General features: G+C 39.0%; 2 protein-coding genes across 5 annotated transcripts in view; one reads left to right on the plus strand and one right to left on the minus strand.

The window, feature by feature from the left end:
• Positions 1-7,729, plus strand: part of LOC118737392 — a 207,215-nt gene extending 199,486 nt beyond the window's left edge. For all 4 annotated transcript variants that reach the window (XM_036467855.1, XM_036467864.1, XM_036467872.1 and 1 more), the window contains 4 exons: positions 1,342-2,932; positions 3,013-4,468; positions 4,532-4,851; positions 7,078-7,729. In XM_036467855.1, coding sequence (XP_036323748.1) covers positions 1,342-2,932; positions 3,013-4,468; positions 4,532-4,851; positions 7,078-7,265 — 3,555 coding nt within the window. In that variant the 3' untranslated portion in view covers positions 7,266-7,729. The remainder of the gene's footprint in view (positions 1-1,341; positions 2,933-3,012; positions 4,469-4,531; positions 4,852-7,077) is intronic.
• Positions 7,730-12,012: 4,283 nt separating this feature from the next.
• Positions 12,013-15,736, minus strand: LOC118737414 (kelch-like protein diablo). Its single transcript, XM_036467892.1, has 6 exons — positions 15,267-15,736; positions 15,087-15,183; positions 14,781-15,017; positions 14,486-14,592; positions 12,824-13,475; positions 12,013-12,730 (listed from the first exon to the last, which is right to left on the minus strand). Exons 1-6 carry the CDS (start codon positions 15,417-15,419, stop codon positions 12,321-12,323), a joined length of 1,656 nt encoding a protein of 551 aa, XP_036323785.1. The 5' UTR covers positions 15,420-15,736; the 3' UTR covers positions 12,013-12,320.

Raw genomic sequence — 15,736 nt, forward strand, 5'->3', positions numbered from 1 at the left:
TTACTTCTTTACCTCGTTTATTTATTTTACGCATGTACATATGTAAGCATATATGTACATATGTATGGGTGTACTTTATATGCATGAACTTACATACATACATAGTATTTGTATCCATTCTGTTTCTGGGGCCTTGTTCTTTATATGCACAGCTAATTTCACATTTGTCTGTCCACCTTCCAATTGATTACAACCGTAAACTTCCATATTGATTTTGTGAAATGTGTGTACACATGTGTCCACCTACGTATGCATGCATATACAATATATACATACCTATATACATATTTAAATGTTGATTTTAATTGCATTTTATTTGGGTGATCGATACTAAAGACCCATATTTTTTTTTTTATTTCCTGTTTTCTTTCTGTTGATGGAGCTTAACGAATTTATAACATTTGCTAACGCCGCTTATTCAACGCTGCCCATTTGTATTCATAGATATTTTCAACATTTTGCATGTAGTGGTATAAATTTATTTAAATTTTTATATTAAATGTTTAGCTATTAAATATGTACATTAGGATGGTGCTTAAAAATGTCAACAGCTTAATTTTGTATGTGGCGCCGTTTGTGTGTTTGTTGTACGCTCAAAAAAAACCTTCATGAAAATTTCAAAATTAAAAAAAAAAATTGTTAGAGGTTGCCGCTACCAGCATCTGAAAAAATTACAAATTTTTTAAATCGCGAAAATTCCACGAAATTTTCACAAATTTGAAATCTGAAAAATTTGAAATATCGTTGAAACTTTCTATATAAATTCATAAACTCTCTGTGCTATAGCTAGTAAAAGTAAATATTTTGTCGAATTCCTGCAAATAAAAAAAAATTCAAAGCCTGGTAGCGTCACACAATTTTTTTTTTAATTTTGTCATTTTCGTAGTTGCCTTTGTTTTGTACGTAGAACCAAATAGAGGTCTACCACATGATGTTTACATCTTTAAGGACCACCCTAATGCATGTATATGTAAACATTAACAACAGCATGTACATACATATATCTGCCTGCCATTTATAATTAATTTCATTTGTATTTCATTATTTATAAGTTGTTCAATAAATTCAATGGCGAATTCTGTATTTGACTACTAACTAATTTCTTATAATTTCATTATTTCGTCTTTTTCATATATTCATGTGCTTGTTGACTGGCTAATTTGACTCATTCAAATGAAATGCGCTGGAATTTGAAAAAATTCTAATTAAAAACGAAATTTATAATAATGTTGGCAACTAATTCAAAAAAAAAAACAAATAATAAACTGTAAAATAAAAAAACATGACACCGTTATATGATTCCAAAAAAACCAAAAACCAAAAAACCCGTTGCCGCTACAGATCAACGAAGCTCTTGAACTGGCGCTGGAAGCAATTGACAAAGAGACCAAATTCACCATGATTGATACCACCACAATAAAAGCAACAACCAAAACATTGAACACCGCTACCAGCAACCATCAAAGCACAGCAATATCGACCACAACAACAACAACAGACATGACAACCATCACCACAAACTTGGCACCAAAGGAGGCGACAAATAAAACCGACGAAGAGAAAGAGCTGAAGACCAAGCAACAAATCGTTGCAACTACACACAACTACATCAGCAACAACAGTACATCAAATTACGTTCCCGACAATGATTATGAACGTAATGACGCTAAAGCGGCGGAAATGGCCCGCGAGGCGCTCATTTCGCAGGAACCCATTTACGAGAATATCTCGGCAGCATCTACGCGCCAAGTAGATGCTGAGGCAATACGAATCATTTCGGCGAGCGCATTGAATGACAACAACAACCAAGTCTGCAACGTACGAGATGTGAATAATCTAGCGGTTAATCAAATTAATCAATTGAACAATAATATGAACAGCAACAACAACAATAATAATATTAGTATTGATAATTCGAATGCTAATAATGTCAGTAATAGTAATCATAATAATTTGCTAAGTAATTTGACTAACATTAGCAACAACAATAATAACAGCAATAGCAACAACAACAAGCGGCGTAATGTCGATACAAATTTTATTGAATTAACCAATGCTTTCGCTAATGCTACAACAATAACAACAGCCATGGGCATGCCAACAGCAGCAACAGCAACAGCAACAACAATAACAACAACTGCAGGCGCATGCACAGCAGCTACAGCTGCAGCTACTGCAGCGCTCATAGCCAATGAAAAAGCGCATGCTAGTGACAACAATGCTGCAATTACAAAAACAACAACAACGCCATCCACTGCAACGCTGCAAACGGAGCAGAATTTACCATCCCACACTTCCTTAATTTCCTCCACAAAACCCAACTCGACAACGCCTGAGCACGCGCTCGCCCCCAACCCAACCGATTTGGCAGATCACGAGCCCTACTACCAGGTGCCCCAGTCCAGCGAACCCTACTACGATGCACCCAAGCACCTGCGTCCCGTGCCACTTTACGAGAACATCGAGGTGTTCTACACCGGCTTGGAGAACTCCACACTGGCAGGCGGCACTGGCGCCGCACTCAACGGCAACTTCAAATTGGAGCCGCCGAAGGAGAAGCCACCACCGCCGCCCATCGAATCGCCGCCGCCTTTCGATGATGTCGACAGCATTGACAATAACACAGACACTTGGTCGTCGGACAATACTTACGAGACGATTTCATCGCGCTTGCCACACGTAAATGGCCTGGCGGCCGATCATCCTTCGCCGCCCATCAAGCGCATGAACTCGACCAAGCGCATCAAGAAGGAGCTGCGTAATAAGCGCTCGAGTTTTCTGGGCATCGACACGACGAATTTGGACGATGAGGAGAGTTATTTGGAGTTGACGGTGGCACCGCCGCCCGATATGGCGCAGCTGTTGCAGGAAGAGCGACGATTGGAGAAGCAATTGTACCTGAAGGCGGGACTGTGCGATAGCTCAGATACAGGTGGGTGCTGTAATTTTTAATAATATTGATTTTAATATTTTCATTTATTTATTTTTTTTTTTCAATTTCTTTAATTTTAGGCGAGAGCCGCGACTCTGGCGTCTCCGAGAATCATTCACGTCAGAGCAGCGAACACTACACAAACTCGTCGGAGGAGAACGATCGGCAAATCGACTCGCCGCCACACAGCCTCAAGTCGAATGAGCTCGTCTATCAGAATGAAGCGCTGCTGAGCGCCGTGCAAACGCCACTGCTGCAAACAGTCAAGGGCAACTGCGCCGAATCGTGGACCGAGTCCGCCACCGTCGCCGCAGCGGCCACCAAATCACTCACCGAGGCCACCGCCACCGCCAATGCCAAAATGCTCTCCATCGAGGAGAAAATACGCGAACAGGAGGAGGTGTTGCGTGTCGAGCGCGAGCTGCTGCAGCTCGAACAGGAGGAACTGAAGCGCCAGCGGGAGAATTTAATGCTGCGCGAGAACATGGCACGACGTGAGCTACAACATGGCGCCAAGATGCTCATGTCCGCCAATCGTCGCTCATTGCAGGACCTAAACGGTGTAGGTATGTCAGTGGCTAGTGGCGGCGCCGGTCTACCACTGCCGAATGCTGCAACAAATTTAGCCTATCAAACAGCCGTGCCACAATATGCGCTTGCTGCGCATCATGGCGTGCAACAGCCACCAAAACAACTATTCGGCGCGCCACTGGTAGCCGCGCAGCCGGCACAGCAGATTTACGCAAATGTGCCGAATTTGCAGCAGCAGTACTACCAGGTGGACATTGACTACCGCAAATCGATGTCTGATCTGCAAGAGTTCTCCAAGCGGCACATGCTGCCGCCCACACCACCAACCAAACCGATGCGCGCCATGCACGTGGCCAACTCAGCCAACACAGCTGATGAACTGGCTGCGCAACGACATTCGCTCAACGCACAAGGCTACGGTGGTTCGCTGGTGAAAATAGCCGCACCCACTGCAGCGCCGCGCGGTCACACCATTTACTCCAATCAGCAATATCACCACCAATCGACGCAGAATTTAAGCATCAGCAGCGGCAGCGTCAGCGCAGTGAGCGCTGCACCGCTACCACCACCCGTCGCTAACGGCCATCATCCAGCCTTGCCTGGCAATATGTCGCGCAACACGCTACTTGCGCTCAGTGCCACACCAAAACCCAAGTACACCGACGGCTGGGTGCAAGTACAGCAGCGCAAGTCTTTCGATTCGAATTTAGCCAACGATCCTGCTTGGCTTTCCGCTTACCAACAGAAACGCAAATCCTTGCCGGAGGCATACCATGCCTACAACAACCATTGGCTGGTACAGGAGGCCGAACAGCGGCGTATAGCAGAGCAGCGGCGCGGTAGCTCGACAGGCACAACGCCGGTGCATCAGCAGAACGGCAGCGCTGTAGCTGCGGCAGGTGGCATGAAGAGCGCGACGAGCAGCAATGGCAAACCTCTACCCGACTCCATCATACAAACGCTGACGGAACGCGTGCAAAGCAAGGGTATTGGTGAGCGAAAGAGGTCAGTTGTTTGAATAAGCTGAAGGATTGCGTGAAATTAATTCCGTTTTATTGCATTCTATAGATTTGACAACTATAATACGCAGAGCGCTACTGCCTTGGATAAAAGTCCGCTGCACGCCGCCTCCACATACTACCAACACCAACACCAGCTGTCGCAGCCGCAAACGCCAACGCATAAACGCCATCTCAGCGCTGGCGGTAGCGGTGGCGTAGGCTCGACAATTGCTGCAATGCCACCACAAACGAATGTGAATGCTTCGCCGGCTCATCAGCAACCACCACAACAACAGCAGCAACAACAGCAGCAGCAACCACAGCAACAGGATAAAGTGTTGAGCGTCAGCGGCAAGAAAAAGTGTTCACATTGTGGTGACGAATTAGGTAAAATTTGCTACTACGTTGGTTGTGAGTGTTTAAATTTAATGTTCCTTAAACGAAAGTAATCAATTTGAGTTGAATTAAAAATAATTTACATATGTACATACATATGTACATGTAGTTGACATGAATCGTTCACAGGGCATCACACCTTCACCACTATTGACGAGCATAAAGCATTCAATGGGTCATTCATAAGCTATTAATGAATTTGAAAGCATTATCGCTCCTCGGTGTAACGAACCACTCACATCTCGATCAATAAGTATTCCACTCGTTCAACCGTAACTATTTGCTGACTGTTGTACATAAATACTTTCGTCCTCCTGCCTTCATTGTGTAGTCTATTGAATTATTGCTACCTAAGTGTATATCTCGTTTGACCATTGAATTTTTCATTTTCGATTTTTAATGCACATATTTCTTCTTTACATGCCTTTCCGCTGTGCGCAGACGCCCACGGCTGCACGGAAACAACTTGTCGTCATGTACATAAAGCACTCAAATATATAGTTTGGGTGTAAAAACGTATTGTAAAATAGCAAAGTATGTTTTTAGTGTTCTTGTTGGTTTATGTGAAGATGTTACTTTCATATCGTGTCATCAATGCAAAGGTTCTAATTGATAAATTTGAATTTCTTTTTGCAAATCATTTAAAATAACAGATATCGCCTCTTAGGGCGTTCTACAGATCTAAGTTTAACAAAAAAAAAAAAAAAATGCGCATTTCCAAAACAATGGCATTTGGAGCCTATTGCATTGAAAGTGTCGAATCTGGTATGAAATAGACAATTTTTAGTTCTGAAAAGACGAAAAAAGAAACCTTCTCTCTTTTGGACCTGACTTATAGCAAACTAGTTTATTGCAGAGAAAAAAATCGCCGAGTCTGATGACTTAGAGGCGTTATGGACCGGTTGCCAAAGATAAATAAATTGCATGCTTGATCAGGCAATCCTTCGATTAGAAAAAGCCCACGTGCTCGTCCTAAAGCTGGTATTAGTTTCCACGCTTCAAAACATGGAAGCTTTCAAATATTTAACGCAAACATTTCCTGCTGTCAAAGCCATCAAATTCAGATAGACAGAAGCATCTTCTGACTGTCAGAGAAACACTTGCTCCTAGCTCTTTTATAATGTCGCGAGTAAATACAGCCACCGCATTAGTTAGGTCTCGCTGGCATAGTAAGCACAAAGGGTCTGTATAGATGGTTCCAGTACCCGTCGAATAGTTCCGACGAAAGTTGGCCCACTATACTTCTTCACATTTTAGGTTAGGTAAGGTTAAGGCATTCATTTAGACCGTGCGCATTGGTCCTTTGTGATAGCGCTGCGAACAGTAACAGCTGGATTAAAGCAAGAATCGCTGCGTTCTCAGAACGAAATTTCGTCTAAGCCGCAGTGTACCAAAAAGCTGGGCCAACTAAGGGAAAGTTTTCGGATGATTCCCCACCTATCGTTAGTACATTGGCCTCTCTGTACACCTACCCGAATTGAGAGAGTCCGCTTCACAAGCCTAAGTAGATCGCTAGACCGCCTCCGGCCTACCCGCGGCCAGGAAGACTTTGCACCGGTACATCTCAGCTCTGGTTTTCCTCCATCGTTCGCTGAGTTTACCCGAGGCTCATCTTTCATTTCCAAGAGAAGTCCACAAGTAGTGAAGGGAGCTCCGACTTTCTCTCGTGGGAATTTTTACTAATTATTTCACATTTATTTTCAAGGCTCATTTCTTCACAATCTAATCCTGAATCTATTGTCTCATTGGGCTATTGGTGGACTAAAATATCTTGTCTAATGAATCGACATATCCATAAAGCAGACCCAATCGCGATTTTATTCTTTTGATTCACATACACATACAAATAAGATAAGAATCGTGGTGATGAAGTACATATGTATGTGCTACACTCATTCTTGAAATAATTTCAAATCTATCAGTCTCAGCGCTTCCTAGGTGCAGATGCATATCCAGAATGCACTAACTCAGAACTTTTTGGCCTGATTTATGTAGACATCAGTTTTTTCAAGCGTTACCAGTTTGTTCTGTCACTTTGGGAATAATAAAACTTTTTCTGATATTGAAATTAACAACGTTAATGCGTGCCAATCATCTTATATCCATTTATACAAAATAAAACTCACAGTCAACCAAAGTGAACCACATTTAAAAACTCTCTTTTCTTGCTAAGTAAATCAATATGATTAACATTCCTTGTTTCACGGCTTCGTCCAGGACGCGGCGCCGCCATGATCATCGAATCGCTGCTACTCTTCTATCACATCAATTGCTTCAAGTGTTGCGTGTGTCACGTACAGCTCGGCGATGGCTTGAATGGAACGGATGTGCGCGTGCGCAATCACAAATTACACTGCCAAAATTGTTATTCCAGCGATGATGGCATCAAATTCAGCTGTGTTTGAGGGAGGCAAGCAAAAAAAAAAAGGAACCGCACTCTGCGACTATTGACGAATGGAAATGGCTGAAGGATGCGACATACATACATAGATATAAAATAAACAGCTGCAAAATGGTTAAAAGCGTAATGAAATTGAAGACTGGGGAAAGTGGATGGTGGTAAATAGACTACATCACTAAAAAAAAAGGAAGGAAAAAATGGCAAATTTGTTTCTTCAGTCAGAGTTAAACGTTGCATTAGGCGCCTGAAATGCTGTTAAATGTTTATGATTGATTTCAAGCTGAATATTGAAAAAAAAAAAATATTAATGGATGTTAATCATTTTCATGCTTATCTTTACTATTTTTTTAAAAGTAAAAACAAAATGTTTCAAATTTTACATTAAACGAATTTTACAGAAAAAATATACAATATTTAGGTAAAAGTTTAACAAATGCGCTAAATGCTTATGATACTTAGAAAAAAAAATGAGAAATCAAAATATTGAAATCGTCTGCAATTATTTGTGTTTTAAACGCAAAATAAAACTGTGCATCTATTTACGTTTGCGCAGCTAATTAGTAAACTGACCGAATTGTTAAACATTTAATGTTAATCGAATTTTTTCACTTTTGAAGAATTTACTTGTGTGAATTTCAAAGTCGAATTAAAATTGTTACATACATATGCATGTATGTATATTAAAAAAGTATATAAAAATATTGAATGTTAGAAAAATGCTAGTTGAAAAATATGTATGTAGAAGATGTAAACGGTTTAAAGTTTAGCAAAGTGGAGATGAATGCAATTACATAAATACATACAAACATGCGCAGCATGTGTCCCCAAACATACATACATATATATACATGCAAAAATCGTGCGAAAATCAAAAAAAAAAAATATGTATCTCTACACATCTCATAATCTGCATGGCAACTTTTTATGCTCCAAATGAATGTTGAATTTGCAAATTTTGATTGTTGTTAAATGTTGAATGCAAGTTGGAAAATACTACTTTTTGCTTCATCGAAAAAAGCGTAGATCAAACACACTGAACTAAGCGAGTCAATTGACAATGAAAATCTGAAACTAAAAAAAAAAAAAAAAATAATTTAAAAAATCTTTAAGAAATTTTAATAAATATTTTAGGTCTCGATTTTTTTCTTTTTTAATTGTAATATACTACACTGAGTAACAATGAATTTTTAATGCTTAAGCGTACAAGAAAACAAAAAATTAATTGTAATATTATATCTTTATATTTAAGCATCTTATTTAACACTTTGTATTTAAACACAATTACATGATTATAATTAAACATGCAAATATATACATACATACATGATAACCCACATACACATATTATACATATCTACATATTTTATTTGCTCTTCTATAAAATTAGGTTATATGACTTTTGTGTATATAGTTTTTTTTCGCTGAATATACATATTTATTTATAATTTCTATGTGCAACTAATAAAAATTAAAAAAAAATAATATCAACATATATTTTTCTTATACATACATGCTTGGCAAGGTGTGAATTTTTTGCCTGTTTTTAAAATAATATATTGAACAAAAAAAAAATTGGCAGCTTTGAGTGGAAAGGCAAAATAAAATTGGCTTGTAGCTAGCTCTAACACCAATTTCATGTGAATAAGTCGCTGACATAAATTTGAAAGCAACCTGAAAAAGATTAGGAAAAAAGTTTTTTTAGGCTTTTTAAGTTTTTGGCATCATTGGCATTAACTGCAATTTTTTAGCAAACTGAACAAAAAGTAAAAAAAAAATTTAATTTGTTCGTTTTTTTTGTTGTTTTTTGTTGTTTTTCTTCAAAAATTTATACAAAAACAATCAAAACATCTAAAATTGAAAGCGCCTCTAACACCTCTATTCTAGCATAATCACAAAACTCAGCTCATTACTGTTCTGATTTCTAGTCTGCCGCAAAATGTGGCACAAAAATTCGATTTTAAGTGCTGGAAAAATACAAAAAAACTTAAAAATTAGTATTGTAGCACATATCTGTTGCAGTGGCAAACTTTGAGGCGCAGTAGAAATCACAACAGTGATGAGCTTAAGTTTGTGACTTTATTAATTTGTAGAAATTTAAGAAGCTTGCGCTTCACCTAAAAAATTGGTACAATTTTCTGCAACTTAATTGCTGACTTTTTTTTAACTTTTTAACATCGGGTCAATCAATAAGTATACATGTTAAACAAAAAATCTAAGAACAAAAATTTTAAGAACAAGTTTTTTCTGAGCTTTTTAATACGAAATTTTTTTTTGTGCAATGAATTCAAAAATATTTAAGTAAATTTTTTAATAAAACATACACTCAAATTACGAAAAAAAAGACCGCAACAAAATAATCACTGTTAGGCATTTGAAAAAATTAAAAATCTTTAATGGAGTTAAATGTACCTAAATGTATAAACAAACCCTTCCACACATAAATACCTAAGCATGCAACTGCACGTACATAATTGCATATGTGCACACACTTACAAAATTAAAAATTAGAATTTATTTATTTATGTATATGTATCCGTGTAAAATATTACATTTCTTAATAAATTAATGCTTTTAACCTTTTTAATAGCAATCTGTAAGTAAGAATCAATTCCGCGATTTCAACCCTCAATTTCAATTTAAAATTATAGCTGTTTACACTTTAAGAAAAAAAAAAAAAAAAAAATAACTTTTTTTAATTTTTAAAACTTAAACCACTTTTTGTACTACTTGGCACTAATTTTATGCATACATACATACATACATACATATATGTATATATTAGTGTATGATTTCTTTCATCTTATTCTCACTTTTATTCTGTCTTATATTTGTTTTAATAATTTTTCTGTAAAAAATATAATCATTGCTATATATGCTATGCTTAGTTTGTAAACGAATTATACATATATTAATGAATCGATGAAATTTTATTACGAAAATCATTATTATAATAAAGCTATGTATTTAAAATATATATGTATACACACACACACACAATCGATGCTTAGGCGAATTAAATTTAAATGAAATTGTAATTTGTTTTATTTCATTCACGGAACGCAAAGGTTAAGTATACGCTGCGGTGTCTTCCTAATAATTTATATAACTATGTATGTATGTAGTATTGTATTGGTGCGGAATACATCGCTTCGGCAAGCGCATAAATTTATTACACAATTTAAGAAATTAAAATTCAAGGCCATATCTGCATTGCATTTTGATGTAATTTTTTATTTTTTTGTGGATTATGAAGTTCTTTCAAGCAAACCCAATCAAGACTGTGTCCATTAATTTACCGGTTACAACGTCTTCCCTCAAAGAAATTTCTACAAAACGTTCAGTGCATGCATAAGTAGTACATACATTGTGCTAGCAAAATTTTTCTTTTAATTAAATGTTTTTTTTTTTTTTTTTTGTATCGAGGACGGAAGGATGGCTACTAAAATGTTTCCATGGATTCGTATTCAGTTTTTTTTTTTACTTCTGTCTTTCTTAAATTTTTCCCTAGGAATATTGACTTTTCACACATCATACTGAGACTGTTCGAATTTTGTGTTTGACTTTATAAAATCACACGAAGACCTCGGATCTGCTTAATATATGGAGCACAGAAATGTGTAGGGTAGCGGCAGCGATTACGAGGCACTCACCTCTACACAAAAGTGCTTCGAAACTAAAACATTTCTATGTATAATGGAAGCCAACTGCTTTAAGATAGCAAATAAAATTTCGAACATTTCCTGTTCTTGAAAATACAATGTAAAAAAGTACCACGAAAGCACATGTTGACACCACTAGCGAATCCATCAGTAGTTACATACTTGAAGCAATCTAGGGTTAACATACATAAAAACCCATTTCATCAAAATGGCGCCAAAATGCGTTCTTTGGATGAATGTGCATACCTGGGTACTACTACATATTAAGCAGTACATCCCATTAAACAAAATATGTACATCCAAAAAATTAGCACCGCCAACATGTTCCCAGAAACATGTTGCTAGCGACCGCTGTGTAGATATCAAATGTTGCCCGCATTTAGGCGCCAGCTGTAAGTAAACCGCTTATAAACATATATTTGCGCATATTTTGTAATGGATTGTTTCATACAACTGACTTTCCTTGCAGATTTCAGGTAATAAATAAATAACATTTGTATAAGGCGCATATATACATAAATACATATGTACAAATACACTTTTAATTGCTATACGGTACACGCTTAAAGCTCAGTTAGTCTACACTTAATTTCCGCAACTTAACTTAATATTTATTATATGAGAATTATATATATTATTTATTACATGAAATTACGGCCGTTGGTCCATTTTCTAGGCCTTCCTATAAATTGAAGAAATTCTCCTTGGATTCGCCAGAAGCGCAACCCAAATGATGTCAACACTCGGACTATAAGTATAAATCTACTTAACCTTCGAACCACTTCTAGTAACACAGTAGAGACAAAATGCTCTATGTATCGCATAAGGCCAGTTTGATTAACCTACAATCCGAATTCAGAAGTCGTGGTTAAATCACAAGTACGAGAATAAAAAGTACCCCTTGCACATCCCGCCATCGAGTAAAATAAAAATAAAAATTGGCACAATTTATGTAATTGGAAGTAATTAACTTTAAAATTTATTTTAATCAAATTTAAAACCTCAAAGTCACTTTGCAATACAATTTACAGCGTGTGTATCAACAATAATTTTATATTAATCGTTAAACTACATAATTTTTTCATACATATACATAATACGAATGCGGTTTAAATCACTCATACGCCATGGTGGCAATGCCATTTTTTCGATTCGTGTGTTTACACACATTTGCAAGTACGTGTCTATATCTATATAATTATTCCTATTAAATAACTATGAAGACTACTTATTAAAGTGCAATAATTTTGTATGCACAACACAACAAAAAAATTTAAATACTTCCGAACGCCTTTGCGGCCAACAAAAAAAGCGATGCTTTGCATTTTCTTCACCAACCAACAATCAAACATTTTTCTCACTCTTCTTTTAACATTTCTTCTCACATTTCCCTCCACTTTTTATATTCTCAAATAGTTCACCATCTGCAAGCCAATAGCAGTGTCCCATTCGCGTGATTCCGTGAACTTAAACTCGCACAGCCATTTGTTTTCGGTCTCATCGTAGCGGGAGATGGCTTCACCCGAAACACTATAGAGCCTATTGTCAACGGCGAAAATTTCATAGAACTCGCGCTCCTCCCAGAAATTGATGACATCCCAACGATTGGCGCGCAAATCGAAACGTTCCATACAACTGCCGAGACCCTCACAGCAATAGATGTGCGAACCGATGGCCGCGCTGGAGCAATAGCTGTTCACCTCGCGCATGGCGGGCATTTCATGCCACTGCCCGACGCGTGGGTCGTAGCGCTCCACCGAGTAAAGTGAACGATGATCTGTCTCGCCGCCCATTACATAGAGAGTGTTGTCTGTAAAAATGGAGAAGAGGGCTATTGTTTTAGAAACAATATTGGCATAAACTACTCGTATGGACAAAGTATGTTTATACGGATGAAACTCACCACAAACCACTGCGCCCATTGCATTGCGTTTCGCCAGCATATTTTCACGGAACGTCGCCTTATTCGTAACCAAATTCAAACACTCCACCGAGCAGGTCGCACCCTGCAGTGTATTCCCACCGAGCGCATACAAACACCCATTCAACACAACCGACCGGTGATGCGAACGTTCCATCAACAACGGATGCAGCTCATGCCATTGATCACGATAGATATTATAGTAGAAGCACTCGCGTGTGCTGCGTCCAACACTGCCACCCTGCGCATACAAGATGTTCTTGTGAGCCGTCAAGCTCACGGCGAATGCTGGGCGAGGCAACGGTTGCAGCTGCGTGGCCTCATCGAATGTAAAGTCGAAGCGCTGCAGATCCGGGGTGCGTCCCATTTTGTCCAGCACAAATATTTGCCATTCCATATTATCGGCGCTATGCAACATATCGCGTAACCAATTTTGACTCTCAGCGCTCTGTTTGAGAATGGGTAGTGAGCGTGCTACCTCAGCCGTCACGCAGGCGGGGTGTATGTAACGTAATAGCGATGCTAAATTGGCAGTGCGCTCGGTGGGTCGATGTTCAGCCCATCGGGACAGACCGCACAGCACAGCGTCGTCAGAGTGTACATAGAGCGCATCGTTGGCCAAAATGTTGCTGAGCTGGGGGAAAAAAAAACTAAAATGGTTAGAAAATTCTGAACAAAAATTTCGGAATTAGAGCAATTCAAAAAAATATTGACGAATTGCGAAGTGCCAATAAGAGATAAGCCCCATGTACAGCCGTCTCCTCCACCTCCTCCTTGCGTCTTTCAGAGGATCGCTCCACCGAGCTTATGTCTAGACCAGTTTTGAATCTTATATTTCCTGTTAAAGGGTACTGTGTCTGTCTTATCTACGTTGATGCTGAGCTCTACTTTGGTTACCCAAAAGTGTACGTCTCACTGACGGACCACAGCAACAACCTACTAATTTGGGTATCAGGACACATTAGGGTTAAGGGTAACGAGGAAGCAGAACGGCTAGCTAGAACGGCGGCCACCTTGTCTGCCATAGGGTCTGATCCTTCTTTGCGATCGCAGCTGGCATCATCAAGGAAGAACTTAGAAAGGAGAGGATCAAACTCAGCGAACAGTACTGACGTAAACTCTGGGTCTTCGCTGGACTAAACTCTTACTACCTTACAGACTACGGGGGAAATTATAAACCTCCCCAGGGAGAAGCTGAGGATATTGACAGGTATTCTGACGGGTCACGGGGGGGCTAAGAAGTTACCTGCATAAGCTTGGTGTCGCTTCTGTGATTCGTTCGAGTAGACTCCAGGACACCTTCATCGTGAGATCGAGTCGGTGGGAAATAAAGACGGGTGAGATATCTAGGCCAACTCTGACCAAGTTTTGAATTCACACAAACGCTGAACCCTGGTATCATGAGTTGGATGAGTTACCGTAAATAGTTGAGGGCCTCTTAGACCTCTTGGTCGCATCATATTCATCTATTTACCATTAAAATAATTCACAGCTTATTGAATAACTTGGCAAGGGGTTTAAAAGCGTAAATGCTGAGCAACTGAGAAGACAGTTGGTTTTTCTTTTACAGACTTCTTTTACAGAGAAGCAAGGATACGACGTAGGAACGTAAATTTACATGCAACTTTGGTTCGAAATACGTACCTCCAAGTATGTCATCTCCAAAAATTCTTCACTCTGCACCACCTCCTTGAAATGTGTAATAATGTATTGGCATGCCGAGTCGAGCAACGTAAAATTATTTTGCTTTTCTGAAAGAAACAAATTTAACCAAGTGACCATTAGACTAATGCCAGGTTTCGACTAGGCATTAAATGTGAAAAATTGTAATGACAAATGGCATTTTTTGAATGACACAAATTTTTTGTCAGCTCAATGCCTAGTGGAAATTCGGCATAAGTATTATAAAAAATATATACATATATAGCTGACTTCGCACCTGCAAAATGCTTAAACCCCAAACAATTATCTGCGTCCAGCTGCGCGCACATATATCCCGTGCACAAGTCGAGCAAATGTTCCAGCTGAAGAAAGGCTGCAGTCTCGAGCAGCTGTTGCACACAATCAACGTAATTATCGAGGTGGCCGGTGTAGATGAAATCCACTGCTAGCTCCAAGCAACGCGGATCCATTTCGTGGATATGCACCTCGCGCTGTGAACTTTCCGGGAAGTTGCCTGCGAAAATAGAAGATTCAGTTAAGCTCTCAACACACTTTTCACCGTAACCACTGAAAGAGCGCTTACCGCCAAACATCGCCTGGAAATAGGGACTCGCTGCGGCGAGTATATTTCGATGGGCCATAATTCGTACATCGCCGCAAATTAAACAAACATCGGTGTACTGCAGAAACAAAGATTTTTTAAATATTTTCTTACACAAAATGTCTACCTTCACCTACATATGCTTGGCTTGGCATACTTTACCTGCTCACTTTTGCGGAACTCATTAAGCTGCACCAGTAGCGCTTCGGCGTGCTCATTCTGCAGTGATTGCGTGGCTACCAAACGCGCGCTGCCGCCAACACCAACACCACCACCACCACCACAACCGCCACCGCCACCGCCACAGCCACTCATTTTCCACAACAAATTCCTACGTCTTCTGTAAATTATGTTGCGCCCGTTAAAATTATTATTGCCGTTGTTGTTGTTGTTGTTGTTGTTGTAGTTAATGCTACGAATATTGCTTGCACCGAATTTCGCTCTGATTGTCCGAGCTAATTAGCTGCATTTGTTTTTCAATTTAGCGCAAAAATTTTTCACTGACCACATTTCCTGCTGCTCGCCTCTACTCTGCTTGTACTTGTTGTAGCGCTTTCACTTTTTTCCTTTTTCACTTCCGCTTTTGCTACTTTTATTTACTAAATATTTAGCGAATTTCCAAATTTTTTAGG

Source organism: Rhagoletis pomonella, unplaced genomic scaffold, assembly GCF_013731165.1.
Source record: "Rhagoletis pomonella isolate Grant_MI unplaced genomic scaffold, Rhpom_1.0 Rhpom_scaffold_00001, whole genome shotgun sequence".
Taxonomy (NCBI): Eukaryota; Metazoa; Arthropoda; class Insecta; order Diptera; family Tephritidae; genus Rhagoletis; species Rhagoletis pomonella.

Bases quoted from the DNA above. Each gene is read 5' to 3' on its own strand.
- LOC118737414 (XM_036467892.1), bottom strand. From the start codon at position 15,419: ATGAGTGGCTGTGGCGGTGGCGGTGGCGGTTGTGGTGGTGGTGGTGGT. The intron at 15,184-15,266 runs GTAAAGTATGCC...TTGTTTCTGCAG, and splicing joins AGTTCCGCAAAAGTGAGCAG to TACACCGATGTTTGTTTAAT. The intron at 12,731-12,823 runs GTGAGTTTCATC...CCATTTTTACAG, and splicing joins AATGGGCGCAGTGGTTTGTG to ACAACACTCTCTATGTAATG.